We start from the raw sequence: 23,529 nt of genomic DNA on the forward strand, positions 1-23,529 counted from the left end.
CCTGGAACTGGCAGCTGGAATTGGCAGCTGCACCTTTCCTGAGCAGAGCCTCGTGTGGCTCAGGAGAGAGAAACAAGGCACAGCATGTTGATCATTTTCTTCATCTCTGTTGGTTTGGTTTTCAAGATAAACACAAGGCTTGAAGACTAAGATGGCATTTCATGACTTACTGTGCTTTCTGCTATGTGGAAAAGAAGGGCCTCTAGCTAGAAGTCTTGCCTAGAAGTAATTAAACTTTACTGGGTGCTTCATTCAATTACGAGTAACAACAGCAGTCACTGTACTCTGGTTAAAAGCTATCAGAAATCAAGGTCATGGCTCATGATGAAGTCCTTGTCATAGGTCTACCACAGAGAGCACAACAAACTCTGACTAAGAGACCAGTCAGCCTCACAAGACAGCAAGGCTCCTTTCCATCTGCACCAGATGAATCCTTATTGCAGCTTTCAGACACAAAGAGCCATGAACAACCATAATTGTCAAAACTAGTTTGACTGCATTATGGGATTGTAATGTCTATAGATGACACTACTTCATCAGAAGCAGGACAGGAAACAACAATTGGTTTAACACCTGGGAGTCTCATGTTGGAATAAGTGAATAAACTCAGGCACAAGGATTCTTTCCCATTTCATGCACACAGTGCAATTACCTTTCAGCTACTCAAGACTCTGCTTTTACCATCCTGAATGCTAGCATTGCAAAGAAATCAGTGTAATGGTGGTTCCTGTATCAGTCAGTTAGTCAGCATTGTCAAATACAAAGTTACTAAACTCAGGACATGGTAACTCACTACAACAAAACTGAATCACCTTCTACTAACAGTGAGTGCAAAGGTGACAGGTCCTGCTCCTACTGTTGGATGAGCAGAAATGCTTTCTGACACATTTAGCCTTTGTATTCCAGAGAGAAAATGAGATGCTTGTCAGACTCTAAATACCAATGGCAAAATCCTGGTCCTCCCAAAACTTGCAGGTTGACATCTTAGTACAGAACATCGGTCCTGTGCCTGCAAAAGACTAAAATTCATAGCACTTTTCCATTGTACACAGAACAGCTGTGTGACTAACTCTGTAAATGATGCTTGACCTTGGGTTTCCATACTGCAGCTATAGTCACAAATACAGGAAGACTCAGATGGAAAAACATGGAATTTTTCTGTCCAAATATAGAACACTTGCTGCACAGCTGACTCTGGCCCACAGTTTGCATTTCACCCTCCAAAATTAAAAGAAAACCCAACACCTCTGATATGCACTGCATTCCCAGCTCTTTCTTTTGTCTGCCAAGCCTAAGCAACAAGGATTCAATAGCAGGTCTGTCATATGTTGCCAGAAAACACACACAGCAACAAGTAAAAGAACAGAGAGGAGACCTTGCTCCATGCCCGATCCGTGCCTCATGGCACCCAGGGACTACGATACGGAGGCTGAAAGAGAATCCCCCAGTGAAGATGCTTTTATGGAGGTCTCTGCTTGTGCAAATCATACAAGAATCTGGTGATGAGACATGGGTAAGATTGCATTACACATTGCTGTGGCTATACATGTGTGGGCTTGTACACAGCACAGAGCACTCTCCTCTCTATATATGCCAAGAACATTTGGTTTTGTTCCAAATGGAGGTCAGGCTCAGCAGAGAACCCCTCCTTCCTCACAGGCAGAGTCACCAGAGATCAGCTCTAGGAGAAGGCTCTAAACAAGGCAAGGCCAAATTCAGTGCCACAAGCAACAAAGGAGCAGTGATATTTTAAGTGTCCTAAATATACATGCTTGCAGATGGGAGCTAAAAAGGCTTAACATCCCACCTGAAAGTCTGACCCAGTCTTGCCCTGACATAATTACTGCCCAAGGTCTCCAAGCTGCTGGGATCCTGCCACAGGCCAGCTGCAGCATTTTTCCTGTGGTGGCACATGTGGTGTGAAAGCAGCATGTGCTGTGCAGAGCTCCTCCTCAATAATTAAATACTTTGACTCTTCAACACAGAAAGAACCAAACAACACATAACACTAAACAGCACACAGTGTTCTTACAAAGCGTGAATATCTACACAATTTTCTAAATATAGCTTTATTAGTTTTTAAAGCGATTAAAATCTATTTATATGTGATCACCCTGGATATCAAGCAGTTAACACCCATCTTCATGACACTTACTTTTACAAGTCACAAACATCTGTAAAATCACACCACACATCTCCCAAATCCAATGTTTGGCTAAAAATTTTTGGCTTTTTATAAGATGCAATTTCTAATCACTCAGGCAGAAAATAGTAAAAACAAAAGAAAAAACCCGGTTACATTGCATACAAGGTTAATCTTGATTCTGGTAATTTTATCAATGCTGCTATTGTTTCATCAGAGGCAAAAAAGAAACTGCAGGTATGCAGCTGACAAAAACTATTTACTCTCTCAGTATGCAGGTCAGATAAAGTGTCAGCTAAATAAGGCATATTCTCTGTCATGTGCCAGGAACTGTCCCTTACTACTGGTGCATACACATACACTGGGAGTATTTTGATCCCAGTTAAAAATAATTTGTGCACACAAAAACTCCACTCAAAGACAACATTTAAGTACCAGTTTGTTGAATAAGTACTGGGTAATCAAGATGAACTTGTTTTTAAGATACATCTGGGTGCATATATTTGAGTTTACTGCACCATATTGCAGGTTTTCACAGATTTCTGAATATCCAAACAACTCAATAGTAGCCATCAGGGGAGTTTACAATATCAGCATATACAAAAATATAACAGCAGACAGAGACTTCTGAAACTGAGCACTCACCAGTTCCAAGCACTGCCGGTGCCCATATGCAGCAGCATAATGCACAGTGTTGTACCCCTCTTTATCCTGGATGGATGGGTTGGCATCATTCTGTAGAAGGAACTCTAGACACCTGTGGATAATTCACCGGTGTAAATGCAAGTTCACAATATTCAACAGACTCTTCCTTCGCTGCAGCTGGAAGGGGCACTCGAAACTGGCAGTTGTTAATCCTGTATTTGTAGCAGCATCTCAAATCACTTTTCACCAATAGCTCCTCACATTCACCATTTTTTTTAAATCAGGACATCCCCACTCATCATTGAGGATCATCTTCGTGAAAAAATCTTCAACCTAACTTTTGTGGCTACTCTAGATTACAAAAATGGTTTTCTACTACAAAACCTGAAAGAAAACTACACAACTCTGTGCCATGATGTAAACAGCCTAGAACTGCTACTACTCAGATAAAGACTCATATATCTCATATATCAGACCATCGGCCTCCAAACGTGCACTATGGCAGGCTGGAGAACAAAGCCTTAACTTAGTTAATTTTCTGACAGGTGCAAACATGAATATATTTTCTTCTTTGTTGGCTTTTTTTAAATTATGGTTTTCAAAAGATGTCTTTTGCTCTTTTTAGGTCTTACTACTTTCTCTTATACAATCAAGATACCATCATTTTTATTATTAGTATTTTCTTCCATAGGCTGTGATCTGTAGTGAATGTAAAGCTGTCATATGAAAAAGGAGATTTTAAAAAAAAATCACTAAGCAGACAGATGAAAATGTTAATCCCAGTGAATGCATTGAGAAAGCCATTGGCTACTTCTTTTTGCAGTATACATACTATGTTATGCATGATACTAAAGACAGTGCACGATACTAAAAAAAAAAAATCATAAAATTACTGAAGCTGTACATTTCCCATTAAGAAACGGCAACAAGCACAGGAACAGAAATATTGAGGCATATGTGCACAGAGAAGAGCGTGGAGCTTTTTTCTATAGGTCAGCCCTCATTGAAGCCAAGCATTGTGTTTAGCAGAGCAAAGAACAAGCAAGAGCAGAGTGTAAAACTGCAAACCAAAGCAGTGGTGTTCTCCAGCAATGAAGTCTAACTGCTTTTTTGACACCAAACTTACAATGCAGCTTCTTTTTCCTTCATCTCAGTGGTTCTTTCAAGTTCTTCAGCATTTTCATGGGAGTTACCTAAAATATTCTTTCTTCTTAGCATAGAGGACAGAAAAATGCAACTTATTTTCAAAGTATCATACTGGTGATTTTGATGCAGTCTGCCACCCATCCCCAATCTCATCTTCACGGAGCTGATGTCCTCCAGCCAATAGTAAGAATTACACAAGTTAAATGAGTGTACTGCATAGGTCTGCAGTTACTAAGTTTTGCAAGCTATTGAGACAACTATAACCTGGTAGTTTATTGTCCCACAAGTAAATGCCTGAAGAACAAAAAAATATTCCAGTTTCTATCAGATGCAGTTTGATCATCACTTTCTATGATCCTTCTGTTTTTCCCACAGCAACGTTGTGCACTTTTTTCTTTTCAAGAGAATAACTCAGGATTACCACACCTTGCTTCTTCCTACAGTAACCTACTAGTTCTTCTCTAGCATTTAGGATTTAGAACAACTTTAATCACTGATACTAAATTGGTCTATCTTGAATCTGCATTAGCTGACCCCCTCACCTTCTGTTGAATACCTTGGCAACACTGTGTGATCTCGTGGTCAGGTTCTTTAGATTCTGAGGGAAATTCTGAAATAGCTCAGCATGTCATCATATTCCTGCATACCCAATGATTTTTGGCACCTCTGCTTCCCAGTTGGATGCACAGCAGACAGACTACAATTTGGGATTTTACAATCACGAGCTTGTGATCACCATCTTTCTTGGCCACCAAGGATAACACAGAATATGTTTCCAGTCTGCTATCATCAAGGATTAGTACTTGAAAGGTTGGTAAAAAGACAGTTTGCTAATTTCCATCCTAATATAATACACAATATTCCCAAATGGATCCTGCACAAAACAGTACATCTGCCTTTAATATGCCATTTCCCATTTGTAATATCAAGATTTGACATTCTTCCTGTAGGTGCTAGCAATAATGGGTTGTTCTACAATCTCAGGGTTTGTTGCCCACTGACTCAGAAAAAATCTTATTTATTAATAAAATAACTCCCCTGAATATTAACATTGCAAGCTCATAGGCAGTATTCCTGTGCTATGCTGAATTCATACTTGCATCTTCTTTCAGTTAACTAAAAATCAGTGAGATCCCAAAAATAAGATTCCCTGAACAGAATAAGCCATGATCTAGAGAAAAAGTACATACTCAGAATCTGCAATTGCCTCGTTAATGAAAATGCTGTGTGATTTCTGTTGCTGGAAAGGATACTTTCTGAAGATCATAAACAACAGTTACCAGAATAGCTGAAACAATAGGGCAACCTCACTGCACCAAGACTTTTCCCTGTTCATTAACTGCCCACATCCAAAGTTAATGATGAATATTCTTTGGACTGAGATTGCCTGACCTTGGGAGTTTTTTGACATACAGAAGGAAAAACAAATTGCTGACCTATAAAATCATGGACTGCAAATAGCTTTTCATCTGTGTAACAAGGCTTCTTCCAGAACATCTCAAACTGAAAAAATTAATGAGAAGACAGCATCACCACATCTGAACCAATTTAGGTTTGGACTGTGAGGGCAAATAAAGGCCATATATTCCTCCCAAGGTTCAGGATGTGACTAAAGTAAGCTTTTTCTTTTTTAAAGGAGGGATGAAAGTAGATACATCCTGAAGTTAACCAAGAGTTTGTTTAAATGCAGGAATTTCACCTACCTAGAACCAAAAGCTGAAAAACACACACTGAATCATCATTCTCAACACCCCAAGTAACACCTCACCCTGGTAAGACAGAATTAGAAACAGCCAGTGGCGAAAGCCTTCCTACAAGCCTACCCTCATTTTAATGCCAAGCACAGACCTTTGGCAATCCTGCCTTCTTCTTCCCAGCACTGTTTAGTTTTGAGGGCAACAGGGAAGACATTTTCTATATCAGTGTTATCACAGCAAATAATGCAAAAGCTATCAAGGCTCTGATGTGGCATTCAAAACTCTGCCATAAAGTTAAACCAAACTTTTCCCACTGTGGCTTTGAGGTGGTATTCTGCTGGGAACGATGCAGATGTACTTTCACCAGACCTCACTACACAAGAAACCAAAACCTAGTTTCTTAGTGTCTAGAGAAATGAGACAGAGAAGCATAGGATGACCTAGAATAAATACAGGTTGCTAAGTTTTAAGAAAGAACTAACTGGATAACTGAGTCTGTTTTATACAGTATCTTATAAGGAAGAGATTGCCAAAACATGCAACTCTCTAGGAATTAAAATTGCAGTCACTAATCACAGCATTTCTAAGTTGTTTTCCCCCTTTCTCACAAGAACAACACCGTGATCTGTCAAAGGATATTCCCCAGGCCCCTCTCTAAAAAAGCAACCTGTTTGGGCAGGGTGAGCAGCTCTGACAGTGGAGTGAGACTGATGGTTAGATCTATCCCATCTTATCCAGAAATCCATCAGAAGGGCCAGATGTCTGTAACTGCAGCCCATCTAGTAAAACCCCTCCTGCTGCCTCTTGCTCCACCCCTTCTGATGGTCGTGCAGCAGATGTAGAAAATTCACTGAGCTTATTCTTGCGAGGAAACCACACAGAGGAAAACAGAAAGGCAAAACGTTGTGAAATTAGTTTAGTAGGACAGGGTGGCTGCAAAACTGTGTGTTACTTCAAAGGTAAACCATGGAGCCGAAATGCCACATCACCTGGGGATTTGGCTTATAGTCAGAGCTCAGTGTGGAGCTATGCAGACATCTGAGAGGAATTCCTTTGCTAGCGGGATCATTTTCTTGGCTCAAACCACATGGCAACATGAAAAGACTAGAATGACTCTGATTTAGCAAAACACTCAAACCAAGAATTATGCAGAGGCTTTCTTACTTTCGGTCCATGTCAGAAGCAGCAGCATAGTGCAAAGGGGTGCGGCCCCACTCATCTGTTTCATTAATGTTGGCTCCTGTTGTCACCAGTGTCTCAATACAGTGGAAGTGGCAATTTGCAGCTGCGTAGTGCAAAGGTGTCCTGGAACGTAAGTGGTAATTTGTTACCTCATATTCCAATATGCACAACCAAGGATAAAGATAAATCTTAAGTGTTGCATTCCTACAGATTTCCAGCGGTCAATATCAGCACCTTCATTTATGGAAATTTAACAAAATATTGTGTTAATAGGAAGCTCTGGTGCTCCTACAAAGTCTAATAGGATACAGATCATCAGCCAGTGTCTTGCAAACAACCTATTCCCAGTGACAGCCTCTGCTGTGGCTCTACATACATGCTACTTTCTTCCAGTTGGGAGGCAGAGCAAAGCACAGTGTCCCTCACAGCATCTTGTTTAGCTGGCACAGCAATGCTTTATGGGGAGGGAGGAATACTCTAGGAAGCACATCAAATAGCAGCTATCCTACCATCATAACCCAGGCTTGTCTTAGGCACACAAGCACATTTAGGCATTAGAATTTAGGCATTAAGAAAAAAACCTGTGATATTTTTAAAACAGAAACCTCAAGAGGGTGGGATGGATTTAATGTATTTAATGAAGTCTGCACCTGTCTGTCTGGCATATAACTGCAGCAGCAAGAGTCCTGCAGAGAATGCCAAACTACTTTATTTTACTGCCATTTTTCATAGAACATATGATTTCCAGACTGATGTGGCTTTTCTTCCTTGTCTGATAGATTCTTTCTTTTTTAAAAGAGCTTCATAGTTTACCTACCTTCCACATTTGTCCTTCTTATTAAAATCTGCTCCACTGCTTTGCAAGAGTTTTATACATTCTACATTACTGGAAAGAAAAGTAAAGAAAACAAAACATGAACAAAACAGAAGTTTACATCTGTATTGCCTCCTCTCCCCCAAAAGGAAAAGGTTACTCTAATCATTTTTGTATTACTTGCTGTGCAAAAACAGGGTACAGCAACTACAACATGAAATTCTATCAAACAGAAAATGAAGCTTTAAAAGTACTATTTCCTTTTTTTTTCCTAAAAAACCTCAAACTTCTCTTCTGCAGAAGAGAAAAAGAAACTAATTTTCCAAAGAGAGCACAGTAAATGTGATCAGAATTCAGTGTGTTTGGAGATTTTCAATGGGAGCTGTACTCTAGTGCTTCCCACACTGAACTGGCATTTTATAAGAGAACTTATAAAGAAAGTTGTTGCTTCTAAAATGCCAGTCTAATAATGAAGAGGTGACATTTAACGACATCCACCCCCATTCAGCAAAGCATTCAGCAGTAAGCACTTTGCTCAAATGCTGTGTACTTAGTGAGATATAATCACAAGAGTCGCTTTTAGGTTTATTCCCACATGATTTGTGGACTATTGATAGATCTAAGCACATCTCAAGGCGCTTTGCTGAATAAGGGGCATAGCTATTTAAAGTGATGGTCATATCAACATGGCATTTATATAAGTAGGGGAGAATTCACCACACCATAGCTGTTTGTTCATCTTGTTTAAAGTCAGGTAATTTTTTAATAGGAAACAAAATCAGCTGAATTCTCACATCTTTTGTAATTCAAGTAAATTAAGGTATGACTCCAAGTCAGAAAATGACATAAAGAAGTGCAGCACTTTCCAAGAATCCTTGTCATTCACAGAAGCAATAAATAACCTGTGTTCACATTCAGATGAGCAGGCCTTTGAAGTATGTTCTTTTCCTAGCACCCATGCAACTCCCATTAATGTAATGGGAGTAACAGGCATGTGTCAGGAAAAAAACTCATGCCTTTTGTATATCTCTAGCTACAGAAAACAAAAAAGGACTGGATGCAATTATGCAATATTTTGGAGTATGTTGATCCCTACTCTAAATTGCAATTGCATAAAATAACTACAGAACACTCACCACAACGTACTAAAAATAAAAACACTTGCTAGTGTGACAATTATAGTAAACTACTGGGAAAATATGGTTTATTTTCATGAGCCACTTTTGCTTCTTATGAAGCCTCTACTTCTCTTTAAGACTTCCAGGGTGTTTTTATTATGCTTTGGGGGTGTAGCCTTATCAAAGAGGTAGCATCTGAACTACATTATAATAACCTCCATCCAAGCAACTGTCACATCTCCTCTATTAATGTGAGAGAAGTATCAGGAAGAGTAATACCAAAGGAATAATAAAACCAATATTTGGATCGATTTTATTAGTTTTTTCTTTTGTAGTAACATAAACTTGGTAATATATATTTTGGTTCACTGAGAAGAAAAAGCAACTTCTAGAAAGATTGCCAAGTATTTGCTGTGGATGAGCATTTCTGCTTGATATAACCACAGAGAATCCAAGATGGGCTATAGCCAAGGCTCCATTTCAGCTGTTTTCTGAGCCATAAAGTACTCAACAGAAGAATCAAAACTCAATGTTTGCCAAATGTTTTGTCCTTCTGCTAAGTTAACATCACAGCACTTCACTGACAATTGTTTGGAAATGTTTAAACTAACTCAATGCTGCATTTACAGTTTAAATTGACATATTTCAATTTTCATTGCAATTTCCATTTCTGGCCTCCCAGCATTTGTCAAAAATGTATCACCCTGAGAGAAGGACAGCCTTTTGACTTTCTAATTTGGAGGTTGGGCATTGGTTGGTTGGTTGGATCTGGGTTGGTTTCTCTTTTAGAAACTTTTAAACTTGCACCTGAAAAATCAAAGAGGGAGCTGAACTACATTTGGACTCCAAGGTTGCAATCTGTTGGGCACCACTGCGCAGCTGCATTTTCGGACAAGGACACAGTCCAAAGGCAAAGGTCAGGAATAATCCCTGCCAGCAGCATCCCAGACCTACAGCTCCTACTCCTCACTTGCTGTGCCCTAGGAACTGATGATTTCTTGCAGATTGCTGGCCCTCAGTGACTTCTGTGGCCAATGGGCAGGCCTGGGTGAGTGTGCAGTACCCCACTGAAGCTGAAGCAATCTTCACATGGGCATGAAAAGAGAGTTTTACCCTATGTCTGAAACCCATGCTTCAAATCACAACCCAGCTCACTGCAGTAGAGGGATTCACACCGTCTCCTTTCCTTTGCAAGCACACCCCAACACGAGGGTCGTAGCAAAGGACAGCCTCAAGTGACTCAATTTTGACATCAGGCTCCTTCGCTTCCCTTGCACATCACTAAATTCCCCTGTGGGCGACACAGTCAAGTTGGCTGGCAGCAAACCTGCAACGAAGCCACAACATAACTTAAACCAGCCACGGTCACAGCTACTCACCCTCCTGCAGCGGCAGCGTGGAGGCACGTTCTTCCGAAGCTATCGGGGGTGTCTATTTCAAAGCCTGCAGACAGCACGTGCTCATTACTAAACAAGGACACTATGCTATACTTTTGTCCTAGTTAAACCACAGGAAACATCGCAGAGACAGAAAAATCAGTTAGTTGGAAAAAAACAGAACGCAAGCAACTACAGTCAGAGAGAGGTTGTCACGGGAACGGCGAGCAGCTGCCTCGCTTTGGCAGCTCTATAAAAAGAGCTGCAAAGTTGACGAGCGTCTATTTCCGCATCCAGCTCTGCGCCACATCCCTATTTACAGCCATGTGACAGGCATTTATCAGGCAGATACTTATCAAGAGGACTGCGACAGCAGGACACGAAGACAGAAAATACGGAGACACGAGGAAGAACCACAGAGTCAGCCTAAACATGAATTGGGGCTGTTTTTATTGCGTGTGGTTTTCAGATTGGAAAGAGGCTTCCAAGGAGCATGCAGGAATATTCGTCAAGATGCACAAGGCCAAAGATATAATCCTGGTAGTGCTAACTCTGGTCACCCAGAGCATTTTCTCTTCTTTCCCAGTCTAGCGGTCAAGGCCAGAGGGCACCACAGTTTAATGTAATGGGGTCTGTAATTACTATTTTTCACATTTTTTTTATATTCTACAGGATAGTTCAGGGGAAAAAGTAGTGGTAGGACATTTTACATGTTAAGTAATGAAGGAGTTTTCTAGAAAAGGCATATGATATGCCTTTTCATTTTTTAACTCATGGGAACTCTTGCCTGGAAAAAAAAAAACAAACAGAATTTGGGATTTGCCCCCTGATTAGTGCCTTTTTGAAATGGTTGCACCAGCAAGCTCCTGCTTCTTCTGCTTTGGGCTTGCTGAGGATCCCAAGACTGCTCTCTTGACTACAAGACACTGCACATTCAGTCATTTCCCCTCTCACGCCCATAGAGCTTTGGCCAGCCTAACTCCGTAACTCTGCACGGATTCAGAAACACACTTTAGTTGTATGTAAAATACATCATCTTTAGTGAGATGTAAATACCTGAGCCAGTGCAGACTCCAAGGAGATAATTTCTGAATTATTCTTGGTGGGGGGGACGGTAAGAAACTCCCGAAACAAAACAGTATCTCACATTCCTACAGTTTGGAGAGGGGTCCTAAATTTCCTTTTTCCTCCTGGTGAATTAATATAAACCCTCTGAACCTGCCAGGAGGAAAGAGGTTTGGGCACGAACGATCCAGGACGTGAGGAAGTACCAGCACGCCGTTAGGAAAGCCGCGCACACTCCGGTACACTGCACCACACAGCCAGACACGGTGGCACAGGAAGTCTTTCATTTGAATAGTTCACAACAATGAGCATAAAAGGGGCTGTAAGCAGCAGAGACACACACTACTCGAGCTCCAAGGACACTGTGGGACTGACTTACCCGATGACAACAATTTCCTGCAGCAGTCTGAGTGAGCATTCAGCGCTGCTAAGTGTAAAGGGAACATGTTGTGGATCCCACACCTGAAAGGTACAACAGTCCTGTTACATGGTGTCATGTGAAAATGCAGGTTGCATACAGACACAGCACATCAAAAACTCCCTCCAGAAAGGCAGCATTTTTTTTATCCTTTTCTAGGAAGATTCTTCCTTGGTGCCTGTCATTATTTTTATCTGTATTTCCTTAACAGCCTTCTCAGGAGTTAAAAATACTCGGACGCAGCAAAATCTTGGCATTTTGTTTTGAACAGAATGTGGCAGGAAGGTTTCTAAAAATTCAAGGCGAAGCAAAGGTAAGGGAGGAAGAGAGAGAACAGATAATGCTTGGAGTCAATTGCCCAGTGTGGGATGCACAAATTTCTGCACCAAGTACACATACTGCAACTGCCATTCTGAGCTAAAAGTAAATGCCAAAATCTTCTGTATATATTTCTGAAACCCATTTTTTCTGCACTTAACATCCTTTAGACAATCCTCATGTGGGTTTACAAAGCCTCCCCTTCTTCCCCCTCTCTCTCCTGGGGCTGGAGTAGCTGATGACTCTTCACACTTGCCTTTAGGCTGCCATGTCACAGTTTTCTTCTAGATCGTAAGAACCAATAATCTAATTTTCTTATTTGCTCCAGTTACTCTCCTCACACTCCCTTTCACTTTTTCCTCCCTTTAACACATGACCAACCCTCTTTTCAATTACACTATAAAGTTCTCAGAGCAGACACGATGGGTAAAAAAAGAAAGGTAGGCACCTATCATTAGGCTAAATCTGTACCAGGTAACCACATAATTTTTAAACAAGCTGAGCACTCAGCAACTTTAATTAATATCAGCAAATCATCCCAATGCAGTCCCTAGGCATGCCACTGCTTACTGTCTTAGAATACTTTTGGGTTTGGACATCTTGATGTCTTGCCATTCAGCATTGTTTTATGTAAAGCATTTTTCTGTTCTAGAAATATTATCCTACTGGCACTTCTCCAAGTGCATATAAACACAGCCTCTGAAACCAAGCTCGACAAGATTATCATCTACTGCCTGCTTCAGCAGACATATATTTTTAAACTACAAACTCTGGAACAATAGCAGATGGATTCCTATCAATCCTTCATTTCTGCAAGACAATTGGTGGATGGGAGAGTATGATCACCTCATGGAAGAGGATTTCAGACACAGACCCAAAAACAAAGGAACTTGTCTTTCTGCAAGACCCACCATAAATCATAATTACTTATGAAGCTTTAAACAAAAATTAATGTGAATGTTTGTAAAGATATTTTGTTCTCTCCAACATTCTATCCAAAAATGCATTTAACTAATTTCAGTTTCTTTTAAAAAATCTTATTCTTTCCAGAATCCACAGGAGTCTCTTTCCTTGGTCTTCACATTAAATGGATCCTCCTTGCTGCTTTGCTACACTGAGGAGTGACCTGTGGTGCTGTACAAATTTTACTTCTGCTAGAGTCAGCATCTATATCTTAGAGTAAATCTATTAAGAGATGATCTGACAGCCCGGTCTTTGAAGAAAACAGCGCAAGCTTCACCGAGGTGCTGCATCTGTACCAACAGGTTGCATTTTCTAGCTGTAGATTCATTTATATAAGGTAATATTGGACATTCTGCGTTGCTGTGCTTCTTCCTACACCCATTTCTCTCCATCTCCTCCTCCACTTAGTTATCTAACACAATATTATTCATCTTTTAGGTCAAGATTTCCATCCAGCATGTTTTCGCTGGTTTCCATCAAAATACACTGTCTGCACATCTGCTAACCAACATCCCACTTCTACTTGCTGTTCCCACTGGTTCCTCCCATCACTTATACACTTTCTCCTCCAAATGCAGTTGCCTCAAAGACTGATTGAGCTGTCTGCAGTTGTTGCTAACAGCACTACAGAATTTTCTTTACTAAGCCCATTCAAGGAGCTCAGCCAGATTTATTTACGTGCAGCACATATGAAAGCACATTTAACACAGACAGTAGCATCATTCTGATCTGCCTGGTATCTCTGAGCCAACTTCTTATTTCACTTATTTCTGCTGCTGGAAAAAGTATTTTATTTGATCAATGTTCCAGTCATCCAACTGTGAAATAGAAATTTCTAGCTGGATAACCCTGACTCCAAGAGTGGGCTATCCCACTGCATCTCATTTTCCCTTAAACCCTCAATATAATAGACCGAGACAGACTGCACTGGAGAGAGATATAGGAAAAACATATACGTCTATTTAGACACCAGGATCTTCATGCTGGATATATTAATAAAATCCAGTGATGTTAGCTAAAGCCTGTGGAATTTCATTATCCATGCCAATTGAAGATCTGTTCCACCTTCTGAGTTTGCACAGTGACAGTTGTACTTGACAGAGGAGTATGGCCAAATGTGTTACTTTCTTAAATGCCATCGAGCAAACAAACAAAATACTGAGAGCTGCAAGTATCCTCAAAATTAAAAGCAGCTCATTTGAATTTGAAAGCAGGTTTTCCTAACTAGGTAAGTCAAGAGAAGTCACTGATTTCTATGGCAGGTTCTAGGTAGAAGACAAATTATGTTTTTGAGACATGCAGAGGTAATTGCCAAAACCTTACATTCATGAAATCAGATGCTGCTATTAAACACTTGGTACAGATACCCCCCATGGCATTGTGTTACCCTGATCTCCTACACCTTTGTTTATGCTCAGGTTTACTATTTTCTTTCGAAAGACTGTAAGAACCTGAACATAATTATACAGTACTCAAATATTAATAATCAAGCACCTGCCAGTATTTGAGTTGACAACACTAATCATATTTTGGGTGCTCTCTTGACACATGTGCAAGAGAAAAAAAAAAATTGAATTGAAGCAGAACGCACTAACAACATTTACAAATGTGTCTAATTTCAACTCCTTGCCATTCTGTTTGAAAAAGACTGCCAAATTCACCAATTTGGACAAAAGTAGCCCTGTTATTTCAGCCACATGAATATCAGAAACATCAAGACAGGTTCTAGTTATTCTGAGATCAGAAACTTACTAACATCTGCTTTGCAATACTGCATTTCTATTAATTATCCTATGTCATACCAAAAGATACAAGGCAAAGGAATAATCACTATGTAGGGAAAGATCACAAACATTAAGTTAATTTAGATACTTAAGAATATACTTTCCCTTGGAAAGCATCAGAATTTTTTTCCAGTTAAATTTCCTATACAAACTCATTGCTATGGACTTCCTGGAAGAATCGTGATCAGGGTGCACTTTTTATATATATATGTATGCATATATATATGTGTGTATATATATATATACACACACACATATATGTGTATATATACATATATGTATATGTACTTCATGTACATTAATACCACTGTGCCACATCAATGCTTCAGGAAAAAGAAGCAGTACTGGCACTACATGTAATAGTGTAACTGAGTACAACAAGAACAGTTTTCTTCCCCTCCACACTTCCCTATTGTTCATATTTTAGTCCCACGCTCCCCACTGAAGTACAGTACAATTATGCTTATCCATTTTAACCTTCCCACTTCAGAACCTGAAGAGCAATTGTGTTTCCAGGCATTGGACATAACACTTGATTATTAGAAACAGCTCCACTTCAGCACCTACTTGGCAGTATCGGCTCCGCTGGTTATGAGTGTGTTAATCAAAAGCTCATGTCCATATCTTGCAGCCACGTGCAGAGGGGTGTTACCATCCTTATCAACACAGTCGATTTCCCCTCCTGCAAAAGACATTTTCATACAGTTTAACACTGAAAGGTTCAGCCCTAACCAGTGACCACAAGCGTTATTTCTCTCTAGCGAATGCAGCATAACCAATCCAGCCACAGAGACACTAAATTTCAGAGACCAAAAACCAGCACAAAGTAAGCTGTCAGCTGTCAGCCACTGGTGCTGAATGTGGTCTGGCAGCAGCATTTTTACCTCTGCAGTGGTGGGGGAAAGTGGTGGGAACTGATGAACAGGATGATATACAAGGGTCAAGTGCATCACTCAGACATGTTGCCCATTTAAGGTACAAATCGATGCCTTGAATTAAAATAATGAGATAAACTGCTGAATAAATCATGTCCTCATTCTTAAAGGCACTGCCACTCAACCTCACCTGTAAGACAACAATGTTAAATGGATTTCGCTCAGGAGGCCATCAGGAACACACTGCAAACAAGCGTGTTGTGTGCTTTTTCTGCGTCTTACCAAAGAACAACCAAACAGTGCTTAAGTAGAACCTTTCCTTACAATTTAAGCCTGGCATCTTGTGTTTTATCTTCACAAGCAAGAAGAATAGATTATTTCTTTTAATAGACTATGATCAAAGCTCTATTTTCTTTTTGGACTGAGAACTGTAACTTTTTTAGTCTCTCCTTGAAACCCAGGTTTACTGTACTCCAACTATTCTCATCCTTCCAGCTGGCCTGCATCCTTCTGGAAGTAAAATGTCAAAAGCCAAAACTAGTACTACAGTTGATGTCTCCCAGTGCTGAGCTGAGCAAAAAGGATTACTTCAAGCCTGCTGGCTATGCTCCTGTCTATGCACTCCTGTACTCTGCCCAGCACATGTACATCAATAAGCATTTTTTAAAGCACCATGACACTGTTGACTTATGGTCAACAATCTTCTGATTCTCTACAAAACCCAGATCCTTTCTTAAGGAACTGCCACCCACCTGGCTGTTGCCAATCTGAACTTGTCCAAATGATACTGCTGCCTCCATGGGTGATCTTTCTTTTGCTTCACTTGCATTATAACTTCTGTGTCCAGTTTTACAGGATCATTTTTGGTTCTGACTCCACTTTCTGCCAAATTAATTTTTTTTCTCCAAATGTTAAAAGCACATTTTCTATTCCACTATCCAAGTTTTTAATGAAAATACAAGATAGTTCCAGACTCAGAAAGGAAACTGAAAACTCCCTCACCCACCTTCCATTTCAACAATAAACCATTTATTACTAATCCCTGAGTGTGGTTTTTCAACCAGTTATGCACCAGCACTATAATACTTTAATACTAAACTAGTTTGCTGTGAGACTGTTTTATGAAAGCATGTAAAAAGTCTCTCTAACGTCAGTATATGTTAATATTTACTACATATCCACTATTCACAGAAGATAAAAGGCCATAACTGCAACAAGAAAAGTTCTAGTAAAGCACTCTACAGTATCTCTGGAGAAACTGTGGATGCCCCATTCCTGGAAGTATTCAAGGCCAGGCTGGATGGGGCTCTGGGCAGCCTGATCTAGTGGAAGGTGTACAATACTAAAATTAGAGGAGCAAAAAATGAAAAAAGAAAGAAGTGAAACCCAAGTAACTTGAAGAGCAGAGATGTGTGAAGGACAGGTGAAAAACTGCCAGTCTTTCCACACACAAATCCAATAGCAAGTAAACAGTGGCTCTAAGTCAGAAAGCATATTAGACTAAAAAACTAAAACCTGTATGAAATCACAGTTTCTTCCAGTTTGCCCCAGTTCCCTTTTATTATTACTATTTTATTTATCCCAGGAAAGATATGGCAACAATTTGCATGATGACCTGAAAGAAGCATGATGAACTGGACACCTTCATTTTAAAATACAATCGTGTTTAAATGTGTCATTACATTTACAGCATAACTGTTCAGCCACCTTCAAGAGATCACAGTTCCAAGTTTGGGATTTGGGAGAACAATAAAATCCCCAAACAATGACCAAACTCCAGACCATCCTGTCTGGTGTGGCCAAAACTGGGAAGCTTAAGTAAAGAATCAGTAATAGCAACCTCTTTCAATCAGAAACAGGTCTCTGCCAGATCTCCAACAACAATAACTGTTACACTCTGTACTGCTCTTGGACAAAAAAGATGCCTGATAAATGACTGACAATCAGGCATCCTGGCTATGCCAGAACAAACAAGGTAGTGCTGCTCCTCCCTGCAGAGTATTTATTCAACACTTCATGAAGACAGTGATGAGGGATGAGCTCAGGGAGGTGAGAGAAGTACAGCTGCTGAGTGCAGGGTAGAGAAAATGGTCTGAGCTTTAAGAACACCAGGGCTTCCAAGAGAGGAGACCCAGAAAGTTTTATTGGGGGTGGTTTTGGTTTGGAGACTTTTTTTTTTTTTAGTTTTGAAATAGTTTGAGAAAGAAAATTGTACTTGCTCCTCAACGGAAAAAAAGACCTAAATACAGCTTTCAACTCTTGTTTTCAGAATAAGAGTCTGAACAGATCAGCTGGACCACTGTCAGCCAGAAGATTATGAGATTTTGTTAACAACCAAAATCTCAACTTGTGATGACATAATGGAATGTGCTGTCAGTGCAGCTCAAAGCTAGAAGTTGATGGAGCAGCCCTCAGAGCAGTCCTTTGGCACTCTAGGCCTGAACAACTGAAAATTGCAATGCTGGAAATGCCTAATTTTTTGGAGAATCATTAAGCAAGCACAGAAACTCACCATTCTGAATGAGGGTCTGCGACCGTGTGAACCTCCCATGGACAGCTGTCATGTGCAGTGGGCTCTTCCCATCCTTACTCTAACAGAGACAAAACAGAAACCCAACCATTTAACATGTGAAGTGATGGTGACAATTTGAAGACTCTCAGCTCAACATCCTACAGCTATTCTTCAGATAAAAACTCTGCAGACTTGAAAAGATTGCAGGAGTGAACCTATAGATGATGTCAAATGCAGAAGGTGTAAGCACACAAGTAAAACAGTTTCTCAGCAATGAGTATGAAATGGGCTGGAGTGGAGCCTGTCCTTACAGCCTGGTGGTACACAATACTTGCTAAAAACCCACACATATATGACCTATTATTCTTTGATGTTGTTTTTAAGTATCACATTCCATTCGGTTATTTCCCTTGATTTTTGCAACAAGGGGAATAAAGAACAGCAAAGGAACCATAAAGCTAAGTAGGAGAGCAGTCTGTGAGAAACTTCCTGTCTATCAATTCATATTTTATAGACAATCCCAGAAAAAAACCCACCATATTAAAAAATTGTTGTTAATAAATTTCCACACAATCAAAAAGAAGATGTCTACAAAAGACCAGTAGAAAACAGGGAAGGCTTGTCAAAGGAAAGGTTCAATGAGTAGGGGACAATGTTTTGGGTTCCAGGGAAAGAAACAGACTGGGGAAGCTGGGGAATGAGAAAATAGCACAGGAGTGGTGCCAGCCTCACTACTCACATCACTTCATGTTTATGGGGCAAGGGATTTCACCTTTGTTGGCAAGCACAGTACCCAATTTCATTTTAATAATTCTGAGTTTAAATAGTGCACAGACTATTCACTGATCTCAAGGGACTTGCCACAGGTGTTAAATGTCAGGAGTTAAATGCTAGTTTTATAGATGGGACACTAAAACACAGAGTTTAAACTAAAGTAGTCAAAATCTTATATGAACTCAGAGACCTCAAGTCTTCTGGTACCTATACTACTACCCTCTGTTGGATAACAGCAAGTCCCTTTCAGCTTCATCAAGATGTATCAATTGTGCCTCAAGAACATTCAGATATCCTAAACAGAATCAGACTTTGTAAGCTTGGGTTCTAAAGTAGGTAACAAGTAACCTTCAGCTCTTATTCCCTAAAAGTCAAAAGGAAGTGTTTAGAATCAGGTTTAATTATATTCACATTATAGGGGGAAAGAAAACACCAGAAAGGAATAAGTTCCTTGACTTACCACCATCTCCTCAGATACCATTTTGACAGAGCTCTTGAGACTATACTTTAGTACTGGTTTGTGCATTCAAGAAAGTGGCTGGCCTAGGGTTTAGAGCTGCCATTATATTTATCAAGGCACTAAGAGCTCCTCTGCTGGGAAGTAATCTCATCCAAACAGTTTAATGATCAACATTCTCAGCATCACTCTAATTCCATCAAGGATTTAAAGCCATGCTATACTCATTACTACAGTTTCTTCCTGAGGTATGCAAATAGGATAAAGTAAAACTGTAGAGCTGGAATGCAAGTTTTACCTGAATATTAACATCTGCCCCATTATTCACTAGTAGTTCAAGACACAGTGCTCCATGAGTGGAGGCAGCAGCAAAATGCAAGGGAGTGAATCCATTATTATTGGGCTGATTTACATTAGCACCATAGTCAATCAGCTCATTAACAACAGAATCCTGACCATTGTAACAGGCAATGTGAAGTGCAGTATTTCCATAGATGTTCATTTCATCAATCTAAAATGAGACAAGGAGACATAGTTAAAATTACAGACATCAGCTTAGCATTTACATAATGCATCATACACCACAAATGGAAATAGCTGGAGGCCTGAACTGTCATAGGGCATATTTCTCACCAGCAAATTTCATTGACAAAATACACTCCCAGACAGCTTAACTTGGAATGCTTTACCTTTACTATTATTAACTTTCTATCCTTCTGGCAATCGCTAAAAGCCAGTAGGAAGCTTAAAGCTGATAGCAGGACTATGTAATGATGAAGATGATGACAAAAGTCCTAACAACCTGGAAAGCTTTTACATGTAAGTGGAAAAGCAACATAAACAAAAAGCTCACAATCTTTATTTTTAAAAAATTACAACAGCAACTATTGAGTTTTTGTGAACAGAACCCAGGTGTAAGAGCTCTTTCCATACATTTATTTTGGAAGTGGAATGAAGGAATCTGAGTGAAAGAAAGGTTAAAGTGAAAAGCCATTTATGGTTCAATAAGAAACCACTTCAAGTAGCTCAGTGTTATAAAGATGTAATTAAGATTATGTTACTTCTTGATGACCAACTTAGTATTCAACTGCTGTTCTCTAAAATAGGACAAGACAGATTGTACAAGACTCAGACACGGCATGAACAGCCTTCCATGAAATACAGGTGTCTCAAAGATCATATCCCCAGTGGTGGAAAATGTGGAAGTTAAAGCAGTGCTATGCTAGTAATTACCTAATAACAGGCAACACCTATTTCCCTTCAACTTCACAGCCAACAGACTGTGAACATGTACTTCTGACAATTTTTTGGTACATCAAGAGAGTTCAAGATGCAATGGCAGATGCAGTGGCTTTATTTGCCATCTCTGATTAATTGTCTGATTAGTGCAGGCTCTTCTGGTCATCTCACCACTGCTTTGAGGAGATGGCAATAAAGAGAAGTCTGTGCCCTGAAAAAAGTTATTTTCCACAGTGAAAATAATTCTTCTCCTTCCCTCCATCAGCTACAGAGGAAATATGGGTCCCTAAACTGAAACACCCTGAACTGCTGTCTAGGTAAAGTATGTAGTGGATATGTTAAGAATAACCACTCATCATATCAAAGGAAATGCTGAGTCAAGGAAAATTTCATTAGTCCATCTTCTTCTGCAGGAACAGCATATATTTCCTGATTTGTTCAGCAAGGTGGCCTGTAATTTACTGTCCATATCAGACTTTCTTTAATACAGTATGTTTCCTGACTCTTGAGCTAATAAACTACATGAAGTATGAAGTGGTCCAGAAAATGGGACTTCTTTTGTTTAAAAGCTCTGCCAATGTCTTTAGCAGCATCCATAAGAAAAAAAGAAAAGACTCTCTCTAAATATGGAGAAACATGGACACTACAAAAGTGCACATTACCACATACCTCCACCCCCAGGTTAAGGAGTTGTTTCACAATATTAATCTGCCCATTGGATGCAGCTGCATGAAGTGGGGTATAACCCTTCTTGTCTTTACAAGTCACTTCTGCACCGTGATTAATCAGTAAGGCAACAACTTCCAGGTGACCTTCAAAAGATGACAGACGTTATCAATGAATACATCATCCTACAGCATTGCTTCTCCCAAATTACTGCTTTCTTGCTAATGCACTGCCCTTTCACTGCTATTTTAAAATGCTCCCACAGTTTTACAAGGGGGGAAAAAAAAGCATTTTTATAAATGTTCCTAATCCTAGGCCCCAGGCTTTGTCAAGAAATCCACGCATTCATCTTCCCCGGATGTGTCAAATTTCTCTTTACTGAATTAGTTTTCCAGTCACTGAAAGAACAAAACCACACTTCTTTTCCATTTATTTCTCTAAGACTAACAGTTTGTGTTTTAATCTCCGAACAGTGAGCACAGGAGCATGGCAATAAAAGTCCCCCAAAACAGCATCCTATAGATGTCCTCTGCAAACACACCTATTAACACTTCTTGGTTTTTTGTTAGTGATAAAAAAATAACCTTAATAAATTATAAAATGGAGGTATCCTCTTTGCTAGCACCATTGAGGACACAGAAAACTAAATTTCAAGTGCAGGACCTAGGAAACTGTATAGACAAATTCCAAGTGTCCAAAGATAATTAAGCATTCAATAAACTGTGTGAGGGCTTATAGGATAAGATGCTCAGGTCTCATTACCTAAATTCTGCCTGAATTGCACTACAGACTCCTGAATGCTGTCTAAATTGCACTACAGGCTCCTAAATTCCATTGCTAATTTAGGCCTTAGATGTTATCTAAATACTTTTAAAAGTACATCACGAACTTCTGAAAATATTTAAGTGCAGAAGAGACGTGGAATTGTACAGCACAATGGAAAAGCCTTTCACATCTACACAGTGGAGTTCAAAGCTCTCTAGCTCAAAAGCCACATCACAGTTGTTGGCAAGAGCCTTCCCATCTGTCTGTGTGTATCAAAAAAACCACACAATATGCTTTTCTCACAGTTTGAAATCTCCTATTATCTCACTTCCAAAAGTGCCAGGATTTAAATCAAGATTTTTGACAGGTCAAATGAAAGAGTTCCTGGCAGAGGGCACACAACTCCCGACAAATTGTAAGCTGAAATATAAACTGCTTGGCCAACAAAAGCTCTTGAACAAGCATGACCACTCTCACAAGCAACCTTTTCCTAGTACTTTTAAATCATAATGCCTCACTGCAAGAAATTTTCCTTTAACTTGGAAGGAATAATAAGCTCAACTGATTTAATTAAGAAGTATTTGGTAACACCACTGATGTTTTGAACAGATAAATCAGTTGCTCTTGTCCACTCTGGAATAAAAGATGACAATTTGCTCCTAACAGGAAGAAATCACCTATGAAGCATTTCTTAAGAACATCATAATTTAGCTACACTATAAACTTGGATTTATGACCGTAGTTATCTGCACTTTATATAAAGTAGTCTTTAGCAAAAACTGAAACATAACCTGTTGTTTTTCAAGCCCAAATATAGTTCAGGCTGGAACTAGAGCCAGGATAAAAAAACCAAATTGAAAAAGCAACACAAAACCCCCCACAATTAACTGTCTTAAAAAGGAAATCACAGCCAAGATCTCACTATCTGCAAACCCATAAATGGACAGAGTTTATTTAGATCCGCTGAACCCTTCCCTCTTCAGGGTAATTACAACACTCACTTTCCATGGCCAGATCTGTTCTTGTTCATTTTGAAACATGTCATTCATTTGTGAATAGGAAGTTAAAAAGCAGGAGCAACAGCCCAAGCCTTACCCATGTACGCTGCCCAGTGAAGAGCTCTTCTGTCCTTTTTGTCAAAAGCATTGATGTTTGCCCCCTTGGCCAAGAGCAAGTTCACCATCTAGAAGTAACAACAGCAAGTAAACCAACCCTATAAGATCTCACACAACAGGTTATCACAAATCAATCTACCAATAAAGTTGAGACCATAAAACGCTGCATTTGAATGATAAATTTGTGAATGACACAGTGTTCAAAGCTGTGTGCATTAACCACATGCACCAGTGACAGTCACAAGGAACCAGGACAAGTTCTGTGTCTACAGAGGGGGGCTGAGAGCATGGAGGGGGCTACTACTGCAGTGTGCTTCAAATCCAGCTTGGCAAACTACCTGGAAGAGAAACAGTTTTGGAAGAGAAACTTTGCTCTTAATTTTACTGTTAAGACCAATTTAAGCGGTTTCCTTGTGGACTGGGACAAGACTCCTTCAGTCATAAGAAACCCTAAGAT

General features: G+C 39.8%; 1 protein-coding gene across 16 annotated transcripts in view; it reads right to left on the bottom strand.

The window, feature by feature from the left end:
- The window catches only part of ANKRD44 (ankyrin repeat domain 44), a 135,731-nt gene that overhangs the window by 31,353 nt on the left and 80,849 nt on the right, over window positions 1-23,529 (bottom strand). For 6 of the 16 annotated variants that reach the window (XM_027637411.1, XM_027637420.1, XM_027637409.1 and 3 more), the window contains exons 6-16: window positions 23,053-23,140; window positions 21,196-21,338; window positions 19,586-19,798; window positions 18,057-18,135; window positions 15,237-15,351; window positions 11,566-11,648; window positions 10,125-10,242; window positions 7,631-7,699; window positions 6,796-6,936; window positions 3,915-3,998; window positions 2,789-2,900 (exon numbers count right to left, since the gene is read on the bottom strand). In XM_027637411.1, the coding sequence (XP_027493212.1) occupies window positions 2,789-2,900; window positions 3,915-3,998; window positions 6,796-6,936; window positions 7,631-7,699; window positions 10,125-10,242; window positions 11,566-11,648; window positions 15,237-15,351; window positions 18,057-18,135; window positions 19,586-19,798; window positions 21,196-21,338; window positions 23,053-23,140 (1,245 nt within the window). The remainder of the gene's footprint in view (window positions 1-2,788; window positions 2,901-3,914; window positions 3,999-6,795; window positions 6,937-7,630; window positions 7,700-10,124; window positions 10,243-11,565; window positions 11,649-15,236; window positions 15,352-18,056; window positions 18,136-19,585; window positions 19,799-21,195; window positions 21,339-23,052; window positions 23,141-23,529) is intronic. The other 10 variants (XM_027637423.1, XM_027637412.1, XM_027637410.1 and 7 more) reach the window with 5 other exon arrangements.

The sequence above is a fragment of the Corapipo altera genome, unplaced genomic scaffold (assembly GCF_003945725.1).
Source record: "Corapipo altera isolate COAL_440 unplaced genomic scaffold, ASM394572v1 45, whole genome shotgun sequence".
NCBI classification, from domain to species: domain Eukaryota; kingdom Metazoa; phylum Chordata; class Aves; order Passeriformes; family Pipridae; genus Corapipo; species Corapipo altera.